Source organism: Adiantum capillus-veneris, chromosome 19, assembly GCF_014529385.1.
Source record: "Adiantum capillus-veneris isolate H3 chromosome 19, ASM1452938v2, whole genome shotgun sequence".
NCBI classification, from domain to species: domain Eukaryota; kingdom Viridiplantae; phylum Streptophyta; class Polypodiopsida; order Polypodiales; family Pteridaceae; genus Adiantum; species Adiantum capillus-veneris.
Window position 1 is genome coordinate 106996998 of NC_140949.1, and position 24543 is coordinate 107021540.

The 24543-nt window shown below is 48.2% G+C and overlaps 1 protein-coding gene across 4 annotated transcripts in view; it reads left to right on the forward strand.

Annotated features, from left to right (window-relative positions):
• The window catches only part of LOC147434613 (dual specificity protein phosphatase 1B-like), a 71079-nt gene extending 47029 nt beyond the window's left edge, over positions 1-24050 (forward strand). For 3 of the 4 annotated variants that reach the window (XM_086491069.1, XM_086491066.1, XM_086491067.1), the window contains exons 3-6: positions 3888-4023; positions 22211-22331; positions 22433-22578; positions 23907-24050. In XM_086491069.1, the coding sequence (XP_086347195.1) occupies positions 3888-4023; positions 22211-22331; positions 22433-22578; positions 23907-23923 (420 nt within the window). In that variant the 3' untranslated portion in view covers positions 23924-24050. Of the gene's footprint in view, positions 1-3887; positions 4024-22210; positions 22332-22432; positions 22579-23198; positions 23446-23906 lie in introns of those variants that run through there. The other variant, XM_086491068.1, reaches the window with a different exon arrangement.
• Positions 24051-24543: the final 493 nt, after the last annotated feature.

Consider the following 24543-nt stretch of genomic DNA (forward strand, 5'->3'; position numbering starts at 1 on the left):
TCAATAGGACTCAAGTGCTAGGCGGGCATATCTGTCTTTGGGAAGTTCCCACAGGTGGTGTATGAAGGAGATTGATCTGGTGAGCGCATGAACCACTAATGGGGGGGCAGCTAGCTCTCCTTAGATAATGTCACATGGTACTGAAGCCTTGGCTCTAATAAACTGCGAGATCATAGAGACTAGAGGCTTCTCCATGTCCTCCCATCCATCAGTGCGACCCGACCTCCCATGATGATCCAATGAGGGTTCCCAAATCTCAGCAATGCGGAAGCCACCAAAGTGTCAAAGAGCCTGAGCTTCGTCCAAGGTTCTTGAAACTGAACCTGTGAACAGTGAACACATCGTCTCCAATCTACCCAATGTTGCATGGGCTGTGGTCTGTCTAGTCTCTGCTGCTCTCCTCAATGAAAATGCTGGTCCACTAAAAGAACACCCCAAGGTAAGTGTAAGCATCTGTATACTCCAATGTCTCCTAGCCGTCTGTGAATGCGGGTGCTGACCTCCTGATCCACAGTGGGGGGGTATTAAAAACCATAACCTTGGTTTTACCTAGGTTGACAAACAAACCACTTTCTTGGGCAAACCTATGCAAAGCATCCAAGTGACGTTGCATCCCCTGTGGAGAGTCGGAGATCAACACAATATCATCAACATATAACAATAATAAAATCTATGTCCTTGCGAGCTGTGCACCTCTATCACCATCTCTCTCAATAGTCAGAAACGTCATCCACATACATACCAAATAGAGTAGAAGAGAGCAGGCAGCCTTGCTTCACCCCAATAGTGGAGTGAACTAATGTAGATAGACCCTCTGAGGTGCGTACATGCCCCACTACTGACCTGTATAATGCCATGATCCCCCAAATGATCTTTGTGGGTACTCCCATCTCCTGTAGTCTGCGCATTAGTCTAGCTCTGGGTACTGTGTCAAATGCTTTTTGCGGAAGTCCACAAAGCTACAATAGATCTGTCTCCCATGTGATTTGCCCTCCTCAAAAATGGTTTTGAGTGTCATGATATGGTCAAGAGTAGGAAAACCTCTCCTCAACCCGCCCTGCCCGGCTGCATGTATCCCTTCCCTCTTTGCCCACCTACTCAAATGCTGCTCAAGAATGGACGCTTACAACCGTGCCAATGTGTGTCCAATCATGATAGTGCAATAATTCCTAGGCTCCATAAGGTCTCCTGACTTGAAGATAGGTACAATAGTAGATAAGCTCCAAGTATCAAGCAAGCCCTCACACATGGCACGGTTGAACATAACTGCTAGAAGCTCTGCTAGTAGATCTCTGGCATGCATGAAATGCCCAGCCACTAAGCCATCATGATCGTATGTTCTCCCAATCCTCATCTTGTTAATGGCCTTCTTTACCATTTGAGTGGTGAAAAAAGCACATGTGTGTGGGCATGGATCGGGGGGGTCGGAAAGGGGCAGCTATGTAGGAACTGTGTACAAAGATGATGGGTAATGGCCCTAGGCCTTTGTAGAGGTAATGGTAGGGGGAGGGGAGTGCTCATGAAAGAGTCGCCATGCCTCACGTGAGTCCTGACTCAAGAATAGCTGGTATAGATCCCGCTCTAGTCGAGCCAAAAATACCCTCTTCTTCCGCTGCACTAGGTGTCAGAACTCAATCTGTGACTGTCTATGAGTGATGTCCCCCAAAAGCACCTCCCTTTGAAGTTAGGCTCTTGTCTCGCGGCATTCCTCATCATACCAGCTATTCTGGGATATGCTCCTTGAACGCCGTCTCTGCTTAGACTGTGTGTGGATATGCCTCTGTTGCTACATCATGTAATGTCTATGTCAGTATAGTAGTAAGCTTCTCAAGAGGTCGCCCTGGCTTCTCAATGCATAGGCATCTGTAGATCCCATCTATGTATACAGAGTCTGTCTCCCGCGTGAAGGTGTAGCGAGTAGGGATTGCTACCCATGGCCTGTGTGCTACACTAAACTGGAAAGAGATGTTCATCGACACAAGGGCATGATCCACTATCACACCAACAGTCTCGGTCTAACTGCGAGATCCTGGATACTAGAGATGAAGCTCGGTTGTGCCATGAGATAATCCACTGTGCTGGCTCCATGTTTGTGTGGAAAGCGTGTAAAACCTCCTCTAATGGGAAATCTCTGTAGGCCATTCAAGATGGCCAGTCCATGTGCAGTCCCCATCCCATGTCTATCAAGTGTCTTCCATACTCAGTATGTTCCACATCCAATGATAGTCTAGATAGGCCGGTCTCTGCAACATCCAACTCTCTCAGCATCTCCTCTAAAGTATCATAAAATACTGTCTGGTGATGTGTAGTCCTAGCATTGAAGTCCCCTAGGATGATAATGTCACCATCTCTAGAGAACTCTTATATGTCATCATCCAAAATAGAAAAGGGGGACTTTCCTTTGGGTGGTGCATATACTGACGTACTCAGGGGAAAGTAGCAAATTGCAATGTAAAGATACCTTCCTGTCTCTACTCTCAATCTCACCCACATGTACCTAGCCTGCTTGTCCCTGCGGGCTATATGTATCAACGGGTGCAACTCCTCCCTGAATAACATTGCCACTCCCCCTGAGATCTGCCCTCTGTGCTTTGATCGTGTCTCCTGTCTGCAAGCTGTCTCCCATATGTATCCACTGATGTGAGGCATAGACTGCCCAGGGGCCTGATGTTTCTCAGAGTAGAGGACGCTCTCCCAGTAAAACTATCCTCAAAAGCAACCTTGAGCGTGGTCCCATAGGTCTCGCACCGTCATGTGGAGCGTCGCTCCAATATCACTACTCTTCCATCTCGGCAAAAGGCAATCTTACCTTTTTCCCTTGCCGCTCTAATCTCCGGCATTACCTCCTGCATATGAGCGATCTGCGAGAGGGTAAGGTCATCCCCGAGAAAGATGCCCGCCTTTTTAAGAGTTGGTCTCTTCTTCAAAAAATCCTCCTTCACTTCCATGGAGGGAAAATGAAGGATGGGTGTCCTTTCTTTCGAGGTTTCCCCATTGCTTCCATTTTTCTTTTTATTGCCCATTCTCCAAGCTTTTGTGTGCATCGGCTCATTAACCCCCATCAAAGCCATGAATTCTTTTACCTCTTCGTCCACATTGTCTTTGTCTCTAAGGCCTCAAATTCTCACATGTAAAGCGCGCACACGCCTTCTTTGCTCCTCTTCTAGTGTTAGGTTAGTAATGGTGGGTGTGGACGTTGTTTCCTTACCTTTTCCTTTCTTGGCAACCTCGATCCATTTCTCGGCCTCATCTGCCTTCTGTTGAGTCTTTGTAATAACATCTACCCAAGATGTGTCATTTCTTTGTGTTGCTCTTCCCCCTCTTTGATGGCCCGCACTTGCTCTTTAATCGTGTTGAGTGCTTCTATTACTGAGGGTTCTAGTTCTCCCTCTTCAAGTGTGTTTTGTGATCGTACCTCGGTGAGATCCTTCTTGAGTGACGTAATCTCTTCATCTTGGGCCGTCACACGATCTTCTAGTGTCTTGCTTTCTTGGACCAGCACTCGTTCTTCGAGCATCTTTATTGTGCCCAAGAGGTTGCGGTTGATCTTGTTAATGGTTTCGGTCATTTCTTCTTTGCACTTTTGAATGGCATCCTCTAAAGGTCAATCTTGTCATTCTGCTTCCTCATGCTTGATAGCCACAAAAAACGAGAGGGTACGGAAAGTTCTGGCGGCAGAGAGAAGACCACACTATACGCAGTTGTGTTTCCAAATTATGTATACATGTTCTCCCACATCAAGCATACATGTGAAACATACATTCTACGTACAGTCTACGTGCCCTTCTGAAAAATTTAGAGAGAGAGAGAGAGAGAGAGAGAGAGAGAGAGAGAGAGAGAGAGAGAGAGAGAGAGAGAGAGAGAGAGACAACGTTGATGGTGATCAGGGTCTTTTTCTTGGATCTATTGGAGCAGCATACAACAAGGATGAATTGATAAATTGTAAAATTACCCATGTTTTGTCAGTAGCGAATATGGTGGAAGCTATGTACCCTTCTGATTTCAAATACAAAAGTGTTCAAGGTTGGTAAATCTCTTGATAAATACTGGCCTTGGTTGTGTCAGCTTTCTGAAAACGTCTTGGTACTTGTAAGGATGTCATGGTTGACTTTGGGCATATCAGAATTGAAATGGGATAAAAGCTATATTCACTTTAATGTTCAAGAACTTTGAAACATATAAATGGTGCTTTTCATGTTCAAGAGGGTCCTTTGAATCCCTTAATTTATGGTGATACTCAGGTGCTTAGCAATTTCTTGGTCACATAGGTTTAAGTTAGTGGAAGCTATGCTAAGACTGACCTTTCTCTTGCAGATTGTCTCTGGTAGATCATAGTTGTCAGTTGCATGTCCTTTATAAGGGGTAATTCTTTTGCATCAAGAATACTAAGACAGGATTATGATCTAAGAGTCAGCAACAAAACTTCGGAGAAAACAGTTAGAGCTGAATGCTTCCAAAATTATACCTGGGTAGGTCTTGGTCCTTTGGGGATGGGATACTTGAGTTTAACTATTTATGGTTAGAATGCCACAGAAGGATAAGTTATTTGCTTGAAGCAAGATCTATGGAAAGAGCGAAGATTTCTTTTTTGGTCGATGTACATGCCCACTGTACTTCTAGTGCTTTTTTGTTTGGCTTTTCATCATGCTGTGTGTGGCTCTGTTAGTTAAAACTGTTTGACATGGCATTCCTCTCTTGACAGCCCTTTTTCTTTGAAGCTAGGGGAGATAAATATGCCTGTCTAATGCAATGGTTAAGCACCAACGTCCAAACTTTGTGTTGCAACTATTGGGGCCATGGCAAAGGACAAAGTGCACATTGATTGCCATTTCTGAGGACTTGCCCTTCTCCACTAATGCTATATCTTATAGAGCCCGAGTAAAATGTGGAGGGAAATCTACTTAGAGAGCGTGACTTTATGGCTAAGTGTCTCATGCCTCCAATGGTGAGCTGCTTGGTGATGATACTCAGGATTCATTTTAGACTCGAGAGTGATTTGGTGATCATCTAGCCTTCAGGTCCTACTCTTAGCCCCTAGGATTTGTGTGGGTCTCTTTCTATACTCAATTTCCTCATCTCTCCAGTTCTACATGCTTTTGTACTCACCGATTTATGCGACCTAGCTTGATATTGTCTCTGTTGTACATATCTTCAAGTTTTGCAGCAGCCTTGAATCTCGAACTCGCTGCTGCTCACGCCCCCCCGTGCACGTACCTGCAACCCCTCCCCTCGCCATCACTCACACCTCCCCCATCCTCCCTCGCGCTACCCTGCCCGCTGCCTGCTCTGCGCGCAGTTGCTCCCAGCGCGCAGCCTGCCGGCCTCAGCCCGTGTTCCCCCAGCCTCACCCCCGTGCCCACCCACCCCAGCCTTGTGCCCGCCTGCCTCAGCCTCACCCCCCCCCCCCCCCCCCCCCCCTTCTCTTTTTTTGCAGCCTTATCCTCCTTCGTGTCACTTTCTCAGCTTGCAGGTAGACGATATTTCAGCGTACTGTGAGTATCTTGTCACCATCGCCCTTCTCGATTCAGCAGCAGACACAAAATGGCGGCTTCTGCTCCACCTCAGAGGGACTCTACGGAAGCCCCCTTGCCCAACACCGCGGAGCCGACCCTTTGACTTGCTCTCTCGCCAGAAGAGCAAGCCAGCTTGATGGCCGAAGTGGAACGCTTGCAAGCCACTTCGGTTATTTGCAAGATCATTGGCACTCGGTCCGGTCGCGGCGAGGTTCGGGATCTACTTCAGGCCCGCCTTCTCTCCGATGTTGGCAAGATCACCGATGTCCAGATCCTCGGGAGAGGGTACTACGAGATAGAATTCGAGTCTACAGAGATGACGGCCAAGGTGATTTCGGTGAGCCCGCTCGGCATTCGAGCAACTCGAGCTTACTTCAGACGATGGCATCATGGTTTTGACCCTACTACAGATGTGCTTGAGGAGGAGGCTGACTTGCTGATTTCGGTTTGCTTCCCAGGCCTGAGGTGAGAGTACCTCCCTCTTCCCCCAAGGATTGGTTTCATGTTTGGGACAGTTTTGGAGTCTTCGCGCACTGTAGCTTCAGTTGTGGCCAAGGCCGCAGGTTTACCTACTGTGCGGGTTCTTGTGCGAGACACACACTCTCCCAAAGGTGGTACTGCTGCCTCGGGTGAGTGGGGGTTGGATGAGACAGAGTGTGTGGAGTATTCGGGTGCTTGAGGAGGAGGCCGACTTGCTACTTTCGGTCTGCTTCTCAGGCCTAAGGCAAGAGTATCTGGTTCCATGTTCGGGACAGTTCTGGAGTCTCCGCGCATTGCAGCTTCAGTTGTGGCCAAGGCCATAGGTTTACCTACTGTGCAGGTTCTTGTTCGACACACACTCTCTCCCAAAGGTGGTACTGCTACCTTGGGTGAGTGGAGGTTGGATCAGACAGAGTGTGGAGTTTTCGGGTCTCCCGAATCAGTGTTTCATTTGGAGACAGATGGGCGATTTAGCAAAGGCCTCTCCTCGCAGGAGATCTCGACCCACATCGCATGCGCAGCCTCCCAAGGCTGAGTGTCACGTGCACAATTAACCCTATGTGCATGTGGACAAGCTACTTCAGGTCTAGGGTTCGGGTCAGCTTAGGAAGTGTTCTGGGAGGCACTTAAAAGTAGTTGCATATCCTTTGGTTGCACACAGCATGATCATCAACATGACAGTCAATACCCATCATGAGCATTTTACAGTGCACATAACCCATTTTATCCATTTTTCACTTATTATTCATAAGTGACTTTGTTGGGTAACTGAGTAGGGCAATTTTACCAAGACACTATATAAGAAACCTAGCGCTAGTACTTTTCGGGAGAAGAGGCAGCATAAGTTTACCAACTTACAGTGCACCTTCTCAGCAAGACCGACAGGAGGCCTAGCGTTTCCAGCCAATAGCAGATCAAGACCAGCGTTTTGGCTACAATATCAGCCTAGCGTTTTCAGCAGCACCAGATCAGCCCTGGCATTAGCAGATTCCAGATTCAGCCTGACGTTTTTGCAGTTTGCAGACTACTCTAGTGTTTTGCAGATTCCCGATGATAGAAAAGCCCCTAGCATCAGCGTTTTCAGTTTTCAGCACTTAGACTCCGCAAGATCAGCCCCAAACCTCGCAGATCTCACCTACCCGCAGCAGATCCTCGCCACACAGTCAGATCAGCCAACGTTTTCAGTTCAGCCCGCTGTCCGCAGATTTCAGCATCTGCGTTTTCAGCGCATCGTCGTCGCGTCGTCGCCATCGCCGTCCTCGCCGACACAGTGTCAGAATTCAGCAGTTAGAGATTTGCAGATTTCAGCCCCTAGCGTTTTCAGCTTTCAGCCTGTCTCGTCGTCGTCATCATTGTCGTCGACATCTCGGCAAGTCCATTGCATCTAGACCATTGTACCCGATTTATGCAATCAATAGCATGGACCTCTTTGCCATAGAGAGGGGGGGGTGCTTGGAGGAGGGTTTGAGAACCATCTGGTGTCGTATTCTTCTCTCTTTCTCTCGGTCTCAGCACCTTCATTCACAGTGTCATTCACTTTGTTTGTGATCATCTGCATTCTCTCAATAACGGAACGGAGGGCTTTCCCTTCCGTAAGTAAGAGGAACCCTTGAGCACAATTCGATGCACTCATCTTGAGCAAAGTTCAACATTCATTTCTGCTGCACCTTACATTGGTATCGGAGCTTTGACAGTGTTCTGTATCACTCAAGGAAAGAACCACAAGATTTTTTTTTTTCGAGAAAAAGATCCTTCTATTAGTTAATGAAACTGCCCATAGGGCTACAACCTCCTCTACGAGAGAGGACTACAACAATCATGATGGGGAGACTCTCCCAATGAAAAAACAACATATGTACAATGAGGCTAGATCAGGGGATGGGAGGAGAGAAGAGCCACACAGGTGGACGGTAGTGTCATCTGAGCACACCCTGGTCCATGGTGAAAAATGGCTCAGGACGCCAAAGTCGAAGGAAAGCCTCTCTGCGCTTCCGCATGCAGTCTGAACTGTCGTAGAGTCTCTCTAATTGTCCTCTGAGAGTATGAACCAGCTCAAGCCAAAAATCCCGAACAGTCTCTGTTGGTGGTATAGGCCGCGCCTCGAAGATGCGGAAACAACGGGCCCGCCAGATGAACCAGAGTGCGAGGCCATTGATGAGCTCCCAACACACCTCTCTCTCATTGCGCCACTCCTGTGGAGTAAGCTCTGTGGCAGGCTGGAGTGTAGGTTGCCCCCCCTGCATCACTATCATCCTGCTAGTGGATGATAGCTCAAACTGAAGTGCCGGGCCCGTGAGCGTGGACCAAGCAGTTGCCCCCCAAGTGTACTGTCGAGCCGTGGAAAGAGTAGGCATCAGCCGAAGAACACGAAGCCACATCTGCTGTGCCAAGGAACAGTCCCAAAGACAGTGACACTGACTCTCCACAAGGTGGTCACAAGCTATGCATGCGGACGAGAGGCCACTATGCACAAGCCAACTCCCAACTGCTGTAGCTTTGTGTGCGACCAGCCACTGAAACAAAGTGACTCGCCTCAGCAGTCTGGAGTCCCACAACCTCTCCCAAAAAGCTGCCAAGAACTCAAGTGTGAGACCCTCCTCCTGCCAATGAGGTGCTGCAGCAGGGCGAGCCTCTCTCTGTGCTGCCAGTATGTGAGGTCCCAGTCAAACAATGTACTGAAAGAAAGGGACACCTGGGTGGTCTGTAGAAGAGAAGGGGTCCCTCCAGAGCCACTCTCCAGGATCCCACTGTACTCCTGCCAGTGGACAACACTCCCAAGCCCACGGTCTCCAATGTCCAGTTGCAAGAGCAGTTGGGTCAGGGTCGATGACACAAGTCCTCCCACAGATGCCCACCACTCGGATCCTCTGAAAACAGCACTCTGCCACCTGCGGGGCCTCTACTGCAACTCGGGGCCTCTACTGCAACTCGCTGTAAGCGTCCCTCACCAATGTAGCTCGAAAAACAGGGAGGGAACAGTCTCGGAGCAAGCCCGAACAGAGATGAGAACCTCCAGTCGCGTGAAGGCTCCCATCTAGCTGGGCACTGCTGACTCGAGAGGCGTGAGCCACTCAGGTGGTACTGCGTCTGAGATGTACTGGCACATGCTCTGCACCCCTCTCATGCCCTGTAGCTCCTCTGACAAGCCTGAAAACTGTAACCAGTCACCTAAAGAGCGTGTTGGACCCGTTGCCAGGAACCCCAAGAAACATGAGGCCGACTACCTACCAAGTGACCTCTCTGAGTGCTAACCATGGGGTTCCAAACAAGGGGCTGTCTCGCAGGCGCTACTCCGTGCAAGTAGGTTGACGCTGCTCTAGGCCTCGCCGCAAGTGCTCCCACGATCGAAGCAACCCCACAGCGAAGCGATCCTCCAGTCTCCTGCTCAAACCAACTCTACGCATCTCTGTGAAGATCCATCTGGTCGAAGGTGCCAGGGGGGATGCCTCAGGCAGCATGAAGCCGTTGTAGCAAGAACTCCTTCCAGGGCTCCTCACTTGGAAGAAGACCTAGGACGATGAACTTCCCAAGAAGGGCTCTCCCTGCTGTGCTGGGTCTATGATCCCAAGCCCTCCCTTTGAACAAGGAAGAATGATGACGTGCCAAGCCACTTTGGCTCGGGCTGTCAAAGTGTCTCGTCCTGACCAAAGGAAATTCTCGATCAGCCGCTCTACCTGGCTGATACAAGAACTCGAGAAGATCCAGCAAGAAGTGATGTACCACATAGTAGCCAACAGTACCTGGTTGGCCACTATAACTCTGCCAGCCAAAGAAAGTCGTATGGAGCTCCAATGTAACAACTTCCTTTTGATAGATAGGAGGAGGGGAGCAATTTGTTGCTCGGGAGACAAGTCTAAACCAACCTGACAGCCCAAGTACTGAACTGCAGTCCTTGGGGAATCCACCTGAAACCCTCACCTGGCATCCAGTCGGGCATAGGAGCACTACCAACCGAGAAAGCCACTGTCTTTCTCCAGTTGATCAGTGTGCCAGATGTACAACAGAAGGTCTCAAGAGCCTGCTCACACCTGTGAAGCTTGGCCTCCTGGACATCCAAGTACAAGGCTGAGTCGTCAGCAAACTCAGCGTCCAGTAGCTCATCTCCCCAAATAGGGAGTGCTAAGCCCCGTAAACCAACCTGCTGCGACACCAAAAACCTGTTTATCGCCTCAACATAGAACAAAAAGAGGAAGGGGGCAAGAGGGCAGCCCTATCTGACCGAACGTGTGAGCATGAAACGATCACCTCTATCTCCTGACAAAAGAACCTGCTTGTGTGCCCCTCTGATCCAAGCATTTGAGAAGCCCATCCTGCGTAGAGTGCCCTCTAGAAAGTCCCAGTCAACTCTGTCGTAGGCCTTCTCGAAATCGAGAAGCAGAATCACCAGATCCTCACCACGGAGCCGCGCTAGGGCAGAAGCCTCCCAAAAAGTAAAGATGTTGTCAAGGATACTGTGCTCCTTGACAAAACCTGTGTGAGTCCCATGTATAAGGCTCTCAAGAAGTGGATGGATCCTCAAACTCAAGAATTTTTGTAGGCTGAGTTGAGGATGGTGATGGGGCGCCACTGTGGAATCTCATCCAAGGAGCCACGCTCCTTGGGAATGAGGTAGATCATACCCTCACTCATGCTGTCAGGCATCTTTCCTGTGTGCAAGATGTACTGAAAAGCACTACAGAGATCTGGGCCAAGCAAGTCCCAGTACTCCAAGAAAAAACTGGGAGTCAAGCCATCCTCACCTGGACAGCTACCACGGGGGAGTGCACTGAGAGCCGTGTGCAACTCCTTAAGCCTCTTACGCATCTCCTCAGTCACAAGGCAAGGCATCTGTGCCCACACCTGCTCCTTGTGTGCATCCTGACGCTCTGACTGGGGCTCTGCAGACAGTAACTCACGTTGAAAGTCAGTAGCAATTGCACGCATATCCTCTGGCTCAGAAGCAACTGACCTGTCGGGCCTCCTCAACTGACTGACCTCGGCATGCGTATGCCGAGGTCCCACTACCTCAAAGAAAGCACCAGTCACTCTGTCACCCACCTGTGTCCACTGAGATGCCTGTCGATGGAAAGCAAACTCATGGCGCCGCTCATCTGTGCTAACAAGCTCCTGGCGAGCCTGCTGTAGCTGCTCCTCCAACCAAGGACTGTCTGGATGTTGCTCCTGCATCCTCTGCAAGGAAGCAACGCCCCGTCTGAGATGCTGCTGCTCCTCTCTCGCTGCAGCCAGGCGAGCCAAAGACTCCTGGAGAAAGAAACGACTAATCTGAGCAAGTCCTGAGGCCACTCTGTCAGCAGGAGAATCTTGCATGTCCAAGCTCTCTGTCCAAAGAGCCTCTACTTGCTCTCTGAGTGCAGAGTCCAGCAAGACCCTCTAAGGGATGCGCAACATCGTGCTCCCCCTCCTTTGTCTGTGTGTCCCATTGTGAGGAACAAAAAATCTTTTGCTTGTTGCGGTCGCACGTAACCTAAGTGCACTTGGGCGTGTCGATTCCTAATGGTGTTTTTGAAGAGTGACAAGTAACTCAAGAAAGAAGGGCTTGTCCGGCCTCCCCTTGTTCCTCTTTTCACTCATTGAGAGTGGACCGTGCACTTAGCAGCTAGCCTATCAACATGAGGTGGGAAAAAGAAACCTTGGTGTGAGCGCAAGGCCCCCAAGGGGTGCGTCCGTAGGGAAGTGTCGAGCTCGGGTAAGAGAAAACCCTTCTCTAACACAAATTGCAAGCTAAAAAGAACTCAAGAATCTCAAGAGCTCAAGGACTCGAGAACCTCAAGAACCCAAGAACCACAAGAACCCAAGTTCCTCGTGAACTTATGTACCCAAGATCTCAGTGTATGGTCATCACTCGAAGCAAAATGGATACTTTGCGTGGAGGTGATGAGCATGGAGGTGGTGAAGAAGAGAGTTTTCCCCACCAGGAGGTTTTTCCGACCCTCCCCCTTCCCCATCTACGCCAAGGGTTGCACCAAATCTGATGGAGGCTTTGGTCAAGACCATGATGGGCATGATGCTACAACAAGAGGCACAACGCGCCACCTTGGATCATGAGCGTGATCAAGTGCGCTTGGTGGCCGAGGAAAGAAAGGAAACCTTGGATCGCGACCGTGATCAAGCGAGCTTGGCAGCCGAGGAAAGAAAGGCAACCTTGGACTGCGAGCGTGATCAAGCGCGCTTGGTGGACGAGGAAAGAAAGGCAATCTTAGATCGCGAGTGCGAAGAAAGAAAGGCAGACTTGGATCGCGAGCGTGAAGAAAGACGGTTAGCCTTGGAGTGTGAGCACGAGCAAGTGCGCTTGGTGGCCGAAGATAGAAGGGTAGCCTTGGAGCGTGAGCGTAAGCAAGCATGCTTGGCGGCCAAAGAAAGACGAGCGGCCTTGAAGTTAGAGCATGAGACACAGAGAGACCAAGGCATGCAAGAGTTGGTCCTACAGGTACTCACCTCGAAGCCCGAGCCAGTTAAAGATGTTGGTAGTTCATCAGGTAGCACAAGCAGAGATTCGGACTCCAACAACCCGGTCACTGAGAAGTTGACGTTCAGTAAGTATGACGGTAAGATCGATGTATTCATTCTTGGTTGCATTAATTTAATGTTTACTTTGCGACAACTAAGAAGACATGAAATAGCAAGGTTTTGACGGCAGCCATGTACCTAGCCGGTGATGCCATTCATTGGTATCACGCATGGCAAGATGCACAGTTGACCGCGCACCTAGAGGAAGCCAAAGAAGATGCGACTCTTTCCTTCAATTGGGCCGACTTCCAAGACAAGCTCAAGGCGCGGTTTATGCCACCCCAGTACTTAGTACGGTTGAAGGACGATTGGCACGGTCTCAAGCAAAATGGTATGCTAGTTATGTCTTTCTCTGATCATGTTTTGTAGCTCGGCACCCAATTACGCAAATCGGATGATGAGTGCAAGGAGGAACTCCTTTATGGATTGGACGAGTATATCAAGTTTGATATCGAAGTACTCGATCCAATCGATCTCAACAAGGCGGTAGCCATTGCTCTCGCATAGGAGATGAAGCACAACAAAGAAAAGCGTAAGGAGAACAAGGCTTCTCACAGTACCTCTCAGACTCCTCAGAACCCACAGAACGGTAAGAATGGTAAGAACTGTAACTCTTCTAGCCAATCTTCCTCTAATCCTTCGGAAAAGAACTCTCAAAATGAATCTAAGGGCAAAGCTAACACACCTGCTAAACCTAAGCTAACCCCAGATGAAAAAGTCGCACAAGGAATTATAGGAGGGTACATAGCGGCAGAAGAACAAGTCATTTATTCTAAGGAAGGAAGACATTATCAATGTCACACTAAGGGTCACATAAGAACGAACCTAAAGAACCCACAAAGGAACCCACAGAATTCACATCTTCTATTAATGCAATCAAAGAGCACACTAATGTGTCCCAAGTTTCTTATGATCATGCCGATGCATCTCTCATGCATTGTTATGGTTATGTGAATGGTCAACGCATTTTGGTCTTCTTGATTCTGGTAGTATACATATGTGATTAGCGACTCTCTCATGAAGAGCGCACGTCTAGAAGCTCGACCCATTGCTCCCATTGCGGCCTCTGGATTTGCTCTTGGCATGTACCTTCGTTTACGCATGAATGTTCTGATGTGACCGTGTCTATTCAAAATGTCCATTTTCGTCGAAAGTTTGTGATTCCTTCTCTCTCAGGATATGATGTGATTTTTGGCATTAAGTAGTTTAATGGTCATAATCCACAAGTTTGTTGGAAAGAAAACACTCTCAGTCTCGCAGTTGGAGCACCTCTCGTGGTTCTCAATGTGACGCTAAGATTCTACCTATGTCACTGATCTCTCACTCTCATGTTTTGGGCGAGGATAAAACACATAGTCTCATTCTAGAGAAGCATGATTTGTTGCATGACAAAGAACAAGAAAAGACACATGAAACAGAATACGAAAAAGAACAAGAAAAGGAGACTCTCTCAGTCATTCCTTTTCCGAAGCACGACACATGTTTTGCATGATAGAGATGTGATTGTTCACAAGGATGATGATTTAGATGATGCTTTTTCTAGTGAAGCTAACCTCATTTTGCAGATACGATCAGTCACCCAGGACTGATCTTGGCTCTCGAGTCGAGGTCCAAAGAACCCACTCAGGAAGTATTGTGTGTTCGCATGATTAGTTAGCACGCATTGTTCGAGTTTTTCATTCGTGACGGTTTCTTGTCACCGTCTTTACGTGTTTTCTTTTCATAGGCATGGCGTATTGTACGATGCACATGACTCACTCACGGATGTATGCGGATTTCTCTCAAAAAGAAACAAAGTTTGCATTCGAGGAATTCACATTCCATGTCACTTCCTTGGCCTGACACAGTCTCAGAAAGAGCACAAGAAAGATTGTCTATCAAGCATCGGCATTTTCATTGTGATTTGCCATAGTTGATAGGTTCATATCAAAAAGTCAAGTGTTAATCCCATTGTTTGCGTGTGTTTGGTGAACGGCTTGGCACTCCGTCACTTTGTTCATCTGCATTGCGCAATCTTTTTGGAAGAATGGTATATTTCCAGTCACTCTACATGGAATGGGTATGTTCATGATTTTGTGTTGGAAGTAGTTTCAGGAATTTTCCTCCTCTGAGATTTTTGAAGAAGGTGGACCTATGTTCATAGACGCAGTTGGAGATTTGAAGCAGCATATCACTTTGTGTCACTTTCGGCGCGGCCCAAAGAAGCAAGCATTGCAGACCTTTATTATCGCACGACCCACGCATCAGAGTGGGCTGGCGAAGAGTCCTTTCCAAGATTCCAGACGTTGTTGGTGATCTCGCTCGACGCCATACAATTTGATACGAGTACCTCACTTTGAAAAGGAGGGAAGGTCATGTGCACATCTAACCCTATGTGCATGTGGACAAGCTACTTCAGGTCTAGGGTTCAGGTCAGCTTAGGGAGTGTTCTGGCACCTTTGTGAGCCTATGCACAAGTTGTGCATGTCCAGGCACTTAGAGTAGTTTCATATCCTCTCGTTGCACATAGCATGATCATCGGCATGACAATCAATACCCGTCATGAGCATTTTATAGTGCACAAGACCCATTTTACCCATTTTATCCATTTTTCACTTATTATTCATAAGTGACTTTGTTGGGAAACTGGCTAGGGCAATTTTGCCAAGACACTATATAAGAAACCTAGCGCTAGCACTTTTTGGCAGAAGAGGCAGCAGAAGTTGACCAACTTACAGTGCACCTTCTCAGTAAGACCGATAGGAGGCCTAGCGTTTGCCAACAGCAGATCAAGACCAGTGTTTGGCTACAGTTTCAACCTAGCGTTTTCAGCAGCACTCTAGCGTTTTGCAGATTCCCAGCCACAGATCAGCCCCTAGCATCAGCGTTTTCAGTTTTCAGCACTTAGACTCCGCAAGATCAGCCCCAAATCTCGCAGATCTCACCTACCCGCAGCAGATCCTTGCCACACGGTCAGATCAGCCAGCGTTTTCAGTTTCAGCCCGTTGTTCGCAGATTTCAGCATTTGCATTTTCAGCGCATCGTCGTCACGTCGTCGCCATCTCCATCCTCGCCGACACTGTCTGAATTCAGCAGTTAGAAGATTTGTAGATTTCAACCCCTAGCGTTTTTAGTTTTCAGCCCGTCTCGTCGTCGTCATCATTGTCGTCGACATTGTCGGCAAGTCCATTGCATCTAGACGATTGTACCAGATTTGTGCAATCAATAGCATAGACCTCTCTTGCCATAGAGAGGGGGGCCCTTGGAGGAGGGTTTGAGAACCATATGGTGTCGTATTCTTCTCTCTTTCTCTGAGTCTCAGCACCTTCATTCACAGTGGCATTCACTTTGTTTGTGATCATTTGCACTCTCTCACTAAAGGAACGGAGGGCTCTCTCTTCCAAAGTAAAAGAAACCCTTGAGCACAGTTCAGATCACTCATCTTGAGCAAAGTTCAACATTCACTTCCGCTGCACCTTACACTGAGCATGCCCAACAGCCAGGTACACATGACACACATGTTGGTACCTCGACAGAGACCAGCGATCAGACAGCTGACGATTGGTAGCAGGTGCTTGGTCGCCGCACAAGGGCGGGCTCACCCGCTGCTCCCCTGGTGGCTGACCTCCTACAGCTCAGCAGAATTGGGTTCCGACAGGGACCGTTTTGACCCCCTTCAGTAGGACCCGCCTGAGGAGGCCCTGTCCACTTCAGATCCTCCACCTCCACCTGCTCCTTCCTCAGACATTGCCACTCCGCCTGCCCTGCCTTCTCCCTCTTCTCCACCTCCACCCCCCCCCCTCTCCCATCCCTCCTCTCTCTCGGGTGGGGCCTACAGCCTCATCTCCCGACCCCTCCTTCACTCCTCCTTAGACACAGGGGACTGGACACGCGTCTGCCGCGAGGTGATCTCTTGGTAGTGCTTTCGCGACAAGCCGTGTGGCTCGGGAGGTATAGACTTCTCCTTTTGGAGTAGTCCCTAGAGGTTTGACTAGCTTTGACATTCGCAGACAGTCGGACTTCTTCGACTACAGCTTCACACGGTTCCTCGGTGACTCTTCTCTTGACCTGGAGGAGGCTTGCTTTCGAGTCCATGTCCTCTTTCTTGTAGCTCGAGGCATTGAGGCTTTGGACACAACGGTGGATTTCTCCTTCCCACTGTGCGGTAGGAATCCTACAGAGTGGACCTGCACACAGTCCTTGACTGGCTCCAGATTTAGGCTATCGAGTTCTTACACCACACAATGGACTTAGTGGCGACAGATCTGGTACAGACACTTTCCTCTCTTGCCAAGTTCAGCGTGGTGCCACCGGACGCAGCGGGTTGCAGACACATTGTGGTGCATTCGTTTGTTGACACTTAGAGCCCTCCTTGCTATGTATTTGTACATGAAGATTCTTGGATAGAGAATGTAGCCCTATGGGCTGCACGCTCGGCTTGGGCTTGGGTGGGATAGTCATTCCACACGCGCTTGTCTAGAGGTCGTTCGGATGCGGATTACTCCCCATCCAAACCGGCCTCAAAGATAGCGAGGTTGGTTGTTGTTGCAGCATCTGTTTTCTCTCACTGACTCCATGAGGATCATCTCATGGAATGTGCAGGGATTAGAAGGGCCCCAATTTCAGCGTCAGAGGGGTCGACTGCGTCAGGAGCTTTAGCGATGCCTTGTGGGGGGGTGAGATTGATATTCTTATGCTACAGGAGCATCATTTGTGTGAGAGCCACATTAGACAGTGTGGTCAGATTTTGTGTGGTTGCTATGAGACGTTTTGGTGAGCTGCATTTGGACCTGGAGGCATCCAAGGAGAGGTATGTATGATTATTGCGGATTCTTTGCAGTAGGCTATTCTGAGCAGAGTTATTATTGTACTAGGCAAAGCTCAGTGGATTACTATGCAGGTTCAGGGTTGCCTAATGGTTTCCTGAACATTTATGCGCCCAATGTGGCAAGTGCACGGGCAGAGTTCTGGTCTCACATTATGGAGTCTTTGCGGCAAGCAGAGCAGTGGTGTGTTGGGAGGGATTTCATCATGTTGGAGGACCCCTCTGATCGGATTGGAGGTGGCCATGTCACGGTGCACGGGGCTGAGCTGGCAGCTTGGGAGCGGCTTTGTATGACTATGAGGGTTTCTGATGTTTGGCAGCACTCAGATTTTGTGAGAGCCCCTGACAACTTGGTTTTCTCTCGTTCTGATCACAGAGTTGGAGGAGTGAATCTATCTAGGATAGATTGCTTCTACGCTTGTGACTTGGGTGGGTTAGTTTTCATCTTGGCTGGGACATCCTTTTCGGATCATGCACAGGTGATTCTCATAGTGACGGATAGACAGAGGAGAGGGAGCACGATGCTACGCATCCCTGAGAGGATCTTGCTGGATTTTGAGCTCAGAGAGCGAGTGGTGGCTCTTTGGACAGAGAGCTTGGACTCGCAGGACTCTCCTGATGACAGAGTGGCCTCTGGACTTGCTCAGCTTAGTCGGTTCTTTCTTTAGGAGTCTACGGCCGCCTGGTTGCAGCCAAAGAGAAGTAGCGTCTTTGACGTCTTCGACGTTGCTTCCTTGCAGAGGATCCAGGAGCCGCACACCCAGACAGTCCCTGGCTGGAGGAGTAGTTGGAGCAGGCTCGCCAGGAGCTTGTCAGCAGAGAGGAGAGTCGTCATGAGTTTGCTTTCCATCGACAGGTATCTTAGTGGACCTAGGTGGGTGACAAAGTGATGGGGGTGTTCTTTGAGACAGTGGGACCCCAACATCTGCACGCCAATGTCAGCCAGTTGAGGAGGCTTGACGGGTCGGTTGCGTCAGAGCCAGAGGACATACGTGCAGTTGCTACCGACTTTTACCGTGACCTGTTGTCAGCAGAGCCTCGGTTAGAGCGTCAGGATGCATGCAAAGAGCAGGCTTGGGCACAGATGCCTTTTCTTCTGGCTCGAGCTTCCTCTTCAGCTAGAGGAGCTCCACGTGGCCCTCAGAGCACTTACCTGTGGTAACTGTCTAGGTGAGGATGGTTTGACTCCTAGTTTTTTCTTAGAGTACTGAGACTTGCTTGGCTAGCGCTTTTCAGTACATCTTACACACGAGAGATGCCTGACAACATGAGTGAGGGCTTGATTTACCTCATTTCCAAGGAGGGTGGCTCCTTGGATGAGATTCGATAGTGGTGGCCCATCACCATCCTTAATTCACCCTATAAAATTCTTGCCAAGGCTCGGAGTTTGAGGATTCAGCCCCTTCCAGAGAGCATTATACCTTGGACCCAGATAGGTTTTGTCAAGGAGCACAGTATCCTTGACAACATCTTTACTTTTTGGGAGGCATCTGCCCTTGCACGCCTTCGTGGTGAGGATCTGGTGATACTTCTTCTCGATTTTGAAAAGACTTGCGATAGAGTTGACTGGAACTTTTTGGAGGGACTCTTCACAGGATGGGCTTCTCAGATGCCTGAATTAGAGGTGTGTCAGCTCTTTACAGACGTGCACACAGTCGGGTGCTTTTGGTAGGAGGTAGAGTAGATCGTTTCATGCTCACACGTTCGGTCAGACAGCACTGCCCTCTTGCCCCCTTCCTCTTTCTGTTCTATGCTGAGATGATCAATAGATTTTTGGTTTCGCAGCAGGTTGGTTTACGTGGCTTAGCCCTCCCTATTCCGGGCGATGAGCAACCGAATGTTGAGTTTGCAGATGACTCAGCTTTGTACTTGGAGGGCCAGGAGGCAACCTACACAGGTGTGAGCAGGCTCTTGAGACTTTGTTGTGCATAAGGTGCATTGATCAAACGGAGGAAGACAGTGGCTTTCTTGGTTGGGAGTACTTCTACGCGTGATTGGCTGCCAGGTGAGGGTTTCAGATGGATCCCCCTAGGGAGTGCAGTTTGATACTTGGGCTGTCAGGTTGGCTTGGACTTGTCTCTTGAGGAGCAGATTGCTCCCCTCCTCGTGTCCATCAGGAGGAAGCTGTTACATTGGAGCTCGGCACGACTTTCTTTTGCAGGCAGAGTTGTAGTGGCCAACCAGATGTTGTTGGCTACTATGTGGTACATTACATCTTGTTGGATCTTTTCGAGCTCTTGCATCAGCCAGGCAGAGAGGTTGATCGGGAATTTCCTTTGGTCAGGGTGTGATACTCAGATAGCCCGGGCCAAAGTGGCTTGGCAGGTCATTACTCCACCTTGTTCTCAGGGGGGGGGGGTTGGGGATCATAGAGACCCAGCACAACAGAGCAGAGCCCTTCTTGGGAAGTTTGTTGTCAGAGGCTCCTTCCAGGGGAGGCTTGAAAGGAGTTTATGCCTTAACGGCTTAGAGCTAGAGTACCTCAGGCTGGAGGCCCTTGGAGACCTTCCACCAGATGGGTTTTTACAGAGATGCGCAGAGTTGGCGTGAGCAAGAGACTGGAGGACCGTTTTGCTGTGAGCCTACTTCGCTTCTGGGAACAGCTACGGAGAGGCCTGGAGCGGCACTACTTAAACGGAGGAGCGCCTGAGACAACCCCTTGTTTGGAACCCCGTGGTCAGCACTCAGAGAGGCCACTTGGTTGGTAGTAGGCCTCATGTTTCTTGGGGTCCCATGACAGAGGGTCCAGCACGCACTTTAGGTGACTGGCTACAGTTCTCAGGTTTGTCAGAGGAGCTTCAGAGCATCCAGCTCTACAGGGCATGAGAGGGGTGTAGAGCATGTGTCAGGACATCACAGAGGCAGTATCAACTGAGTGGCTTACACCTCTCGGGTCAGCAGCGCCCAGGTGTATGGGGGCCTTCACGCGACTGGAGGTCCTCATCGCAGTTCTGGCTTGCTCAAAGACTATACCCTCCATGTTTTTCGAGCTACAAGGCGAGGGTCAACTACAGAGAGTCTCAGTAGAGACCCCACAAGTTGCAGAGTGTTGTTTTCAGAGGATCCGAGTTGTGGGCATCTGTGGGAGGACTTGTCATAGATCTTGACCCAGCAGCTCTTGAGACAGGCCACTGGAGGTTGTGGGCTTGGGAGAGTTGTCTACTGGCACGAGTGGAGTGGGATCCTGGAGAGTGGTTTTGGAGGGACCCTTTCTCCTCAGCCGACCATTCAGGTGTCCCTTTCTTTCAGTACACTGTTCGATTGGGACGTCACTTACTGGCAGCGCGGAGAGAGGCTCGTCCTGCTGCAGCACCTCATTGGCAGGAGGAGGGTCTCACAGCTAAGTTCTAGTCAGCTTTTTGGGCGAGGTTGTGGGATGCCAGACAGACGCGACGAGTCATGTTGTTCCAGTGGCTGGTTGCACATAGAGCTACAGCAGTGGAGAGCTGGCTTGTACATAGTGGCTTCTCGGTAGCATGTGTAACTTATGACCATCCTTTGGAGAGTCAGCGTCAGTGTCTTTGGGATTGCCCTATGGCACAACAGGTTTGGCTTCGGGTCCTTCGACTGATGCCAGTTCTTTCCACAGTACGGTAGTACACTTGGGGGGCAACTACTTGGTCCACTCTCACGGGGCCCTACATTACAGTTTGTGCTATCCTCCAGCAGCAGGATGATAGTGATAAAGAGGGGTTGACCTACACTCCAGCCTGCTACAGAGCTTACTCCACAGGAGTGGTGCAGTGAGAGAGAGATGTGTTGGGAGCTCGTCTGTGGCCCGACACTCTGGTTCATCTGACGGGCCCGCTGCTTCCGCATTTTTGAGGCTCGCCTTGTGCCACCAGTGGAGATTGTTCGAGATTTTTGGCTAAGCTGATCCATACTCTCAGGGGACAGTTTGAGAGACTTCATAGCAGCTCCAACCGCATGCGGGAGCGTAGAGAGGCGTTCCTTCAACTTTGGTGCCCTGGGCCTTTCTTCACCATAGTCCAGGGTGTGCTCAGATGGCACTACCGTCCACTTGTGTGGCTTTTCCCTCCTGCCATCTCCTGATTTAGCCTCATTGTACATATGCTGTTTTTTTCTTTGGGAGAGTCTCCCCTTATGATTGTTGTAGCCCTCTCTAGTAGAGGTGGCTGTAACCCTATGGGCAGTTTCATTAACTAATAGAAGGATCTCTTTCTCGGATTTTTTTTTTCTTTTTTTTAATTTGTCTCTGTTGTCAAAGTAGAAGCCAAAAAATTGTGTTTAATATCTAATAAAAAATGGGCTGTTTATGTTGCGACTAGGGTCCCAGTTTTACTTTTGTTAAGAAAAAAGTGCAGCAGTACATGGCACTATTGTGTGAGAGGGAGTTGCAAATTGTCCTAGAATTGTGCAAGTAAGGGAAGTACATCTTTGAACAACAAAGAACCTAGGCTAGGATCTAATTTACCATTTGATCTCGACGATACAACCTATGGTTTCAGTGTCTTGTAATATCGTTTCATGAATTGGGGGATTCGGCCTTGCAGCTGTTTCCTCCACTGCTTAATTCCGACAGACAGAAAGCATACCAGCATGCGATTGCATGTTTCCACCGTCCTTGTGACACAAGCAGGTCAGGTAGCTAGTAAGTGACCATAACTTCGATTGACCAGGTGGGCTCATCGTACTAAAGAAATCACGTTTACGAAATGCATGTGAAGGTCATAGTAGGAGATTGCATTGTGAGCAATTGAGCTTTCCATTTATATTCTACGGCGAACCTAGTAAATACAGTGCCCTCGCACTAAAAATGATCAAAATGTTGCAAAAATGAGAACAACTACATTCTGACACATGTGTTGCATTAAGCGTAGGAAGAGGCTTAGTTATATGTGTGTATGTGAGCAGTATCTAACTTTGTTTTGTTTTTTGCAAACAGTACGCGATAGTGCAGATGTTGATCTGGGAGAGCATTTTGATGAGTGCTTTGCATTCATAGATGAAGCTAGGCAAAGTGGCGGCTCAGTGCTTGTCCACTGCTTTGCTGGAAAATCCAGAAGGTTGTTGAGCACAAGCCTTGTTTTTTTCCTTTTTGAACATATTTTCTAAGACCTTTGTTTTACCTCTGACTGAGTGCTTTTTGTATGCATTGTGCATTCAGCGTTACGGTGGTGGTTGCATACTTAATGAAAACTTATGGGATGAACTTTACCGAGGCCTTAGACCTTGTAAGGTCCAAGCGGCCCCAAGCAGCACCAAATCCTGGGTTCATCTTACAGCTCAAAATGCTCGAAAGAAAGCTGGCAGGTATGCCCCTTTCTAAGTGCCATACTTTTTAACAAATGCAGAGGAGTACTGACTACAGTATGAAATGAGCTTGATTTGAACCCTTGAACCAAAATCAAACGGGACCCTAATTCTTAGCATTTTACAAGCATTTTGTAGCATTTAGTCTAACATGAGTCATTCATGAAATTGAAGTAAAGCATTTACAAGCGTCTTCATGAGATATGATGATCAACATTATGATGAAACGTCCGGGGGTGCACTTATAAGAAATCATCTATTCCATGTGTGTTTAAATGGTGTTAAAAAAATCCTTGTACTTACATATTGTTAGGCAATAAACTTATGGGTTTTTATAAATTTTAAAAACCCTTAAATAAAATAAATTTTATGAATTAAATACCCCTCTCAAACGTACGTGGTGGTACACTAACATTTTTTGAGGTGCACTCCCCGAGGATGAAACATAAACCAATGACCATTGGAAAAGAAAACTTGGACCTACTCATGGTCGGGTTTGAAATGTTATTTCAAACTCCAAACGTGTTTTCAAATGTCTGGAAGACTTGTTTGTACCAGAAGCTTTCCTTGCCTATGTCTATACATAACCAACATTGATGTCTGTTCTATCTTTCTACCAGGTGAAGTGCAGTGAGTAAAAGCTTACAATTTGATAATGCCTCTAATATATGCATCCTCAATTTATGAGGGATGAAGATTGGTCGGCAGTTGTACCGTCATTATTATATTAGGCTTCACTAATCTTCTGTTTCGCACTCTAGGCCATAATTTGGTGGTGGAGAAAAATGTTCCTGGTCCTTTTTTTCCAAGTAAAATCAGATGTTGATGATACTCATGCAATGAAATTGATCATTACACATTTCATTATTGTGCCTTTTCTTGGTTTTGATCAATCATATAGAATTCATATACAGCTTTGCATTACACAATGTGCTGTGTGCATGTGTGAGCATGAAAACTTCCTAGATTACAGATTTCAAAGGGAGCATGCGTCCGGAACATATCTGTCGCAGTGTTTGATTAGCGTTGAAGATACTTACCGCAATCACCATGTCAAAGCATATGTGTACATCGGTTGAGGCAGAGTTTAGATTATGGCGTCACCTCAGTAAAAAGCATCACAACATAATCACCTTCTTGAATGACTACTTTATGAGCAAATGGAAATCATCTTGAATAATTAATGCTACTGACTCAAGCAAAATAATGTTAGTGTGACATTATTTGTGCTTATCTTCTTTTTCTTTTGCAGTCCGATGCCTCGCATTAACTAGTTGCATTAATTAGTTTCATGGGATTGCGCTCACCCCTACATCCGCATGTCGCAGGGGTTGTTGAACCATAGCGGGGGCGCCTATTTGTGCTTCCATCTTATTCAAGTTTGAAATATGTGAGAGCATGGTTGATATATCCATTGAACGGAAAAGGTGTAATCGTATTTTTGGAATGAGGTTTGTGTTTCTCTTCAAATTTGATGGGCTTCTTTTGTTAGTATGATTCTATCTGCACACAGACACAAAGATGTGGTTAAGCGGTTTGCATATGACACTAGCTTATTTCTTCCACTTCAGCTTTCGGTCTCAGTACAGAGATATATGTGCCAGATATACCACACCATTTGATAGGAGAATGCCACTAGCTAGTCATAGCTGAGGTGCCTAGGCTCGGTTCTTTTGATATGGCATGAAGAAAGGGCAGGTGGGGCACCTAGACAGATGTGGTTCACTGATTTCTCTCTCCAGCTGTGTGTAGTTATCATGTCTTCAGAGGTGAGGAAGTTGGAGCTTGCAAGTGTCCTCAGACCTGTTGTAGAGGGGGGATTCAAGGGATCACAAATTTCACGGGGGCCACATTTAGGAGAGGGAGATCATCTCATTGTCATCATGATATGGATTTAATTAGGACCAAATTTAAAAATTTGTGAGCTCCTCGGAATGTAATATGGTTCTTGATTATGATGGCCCT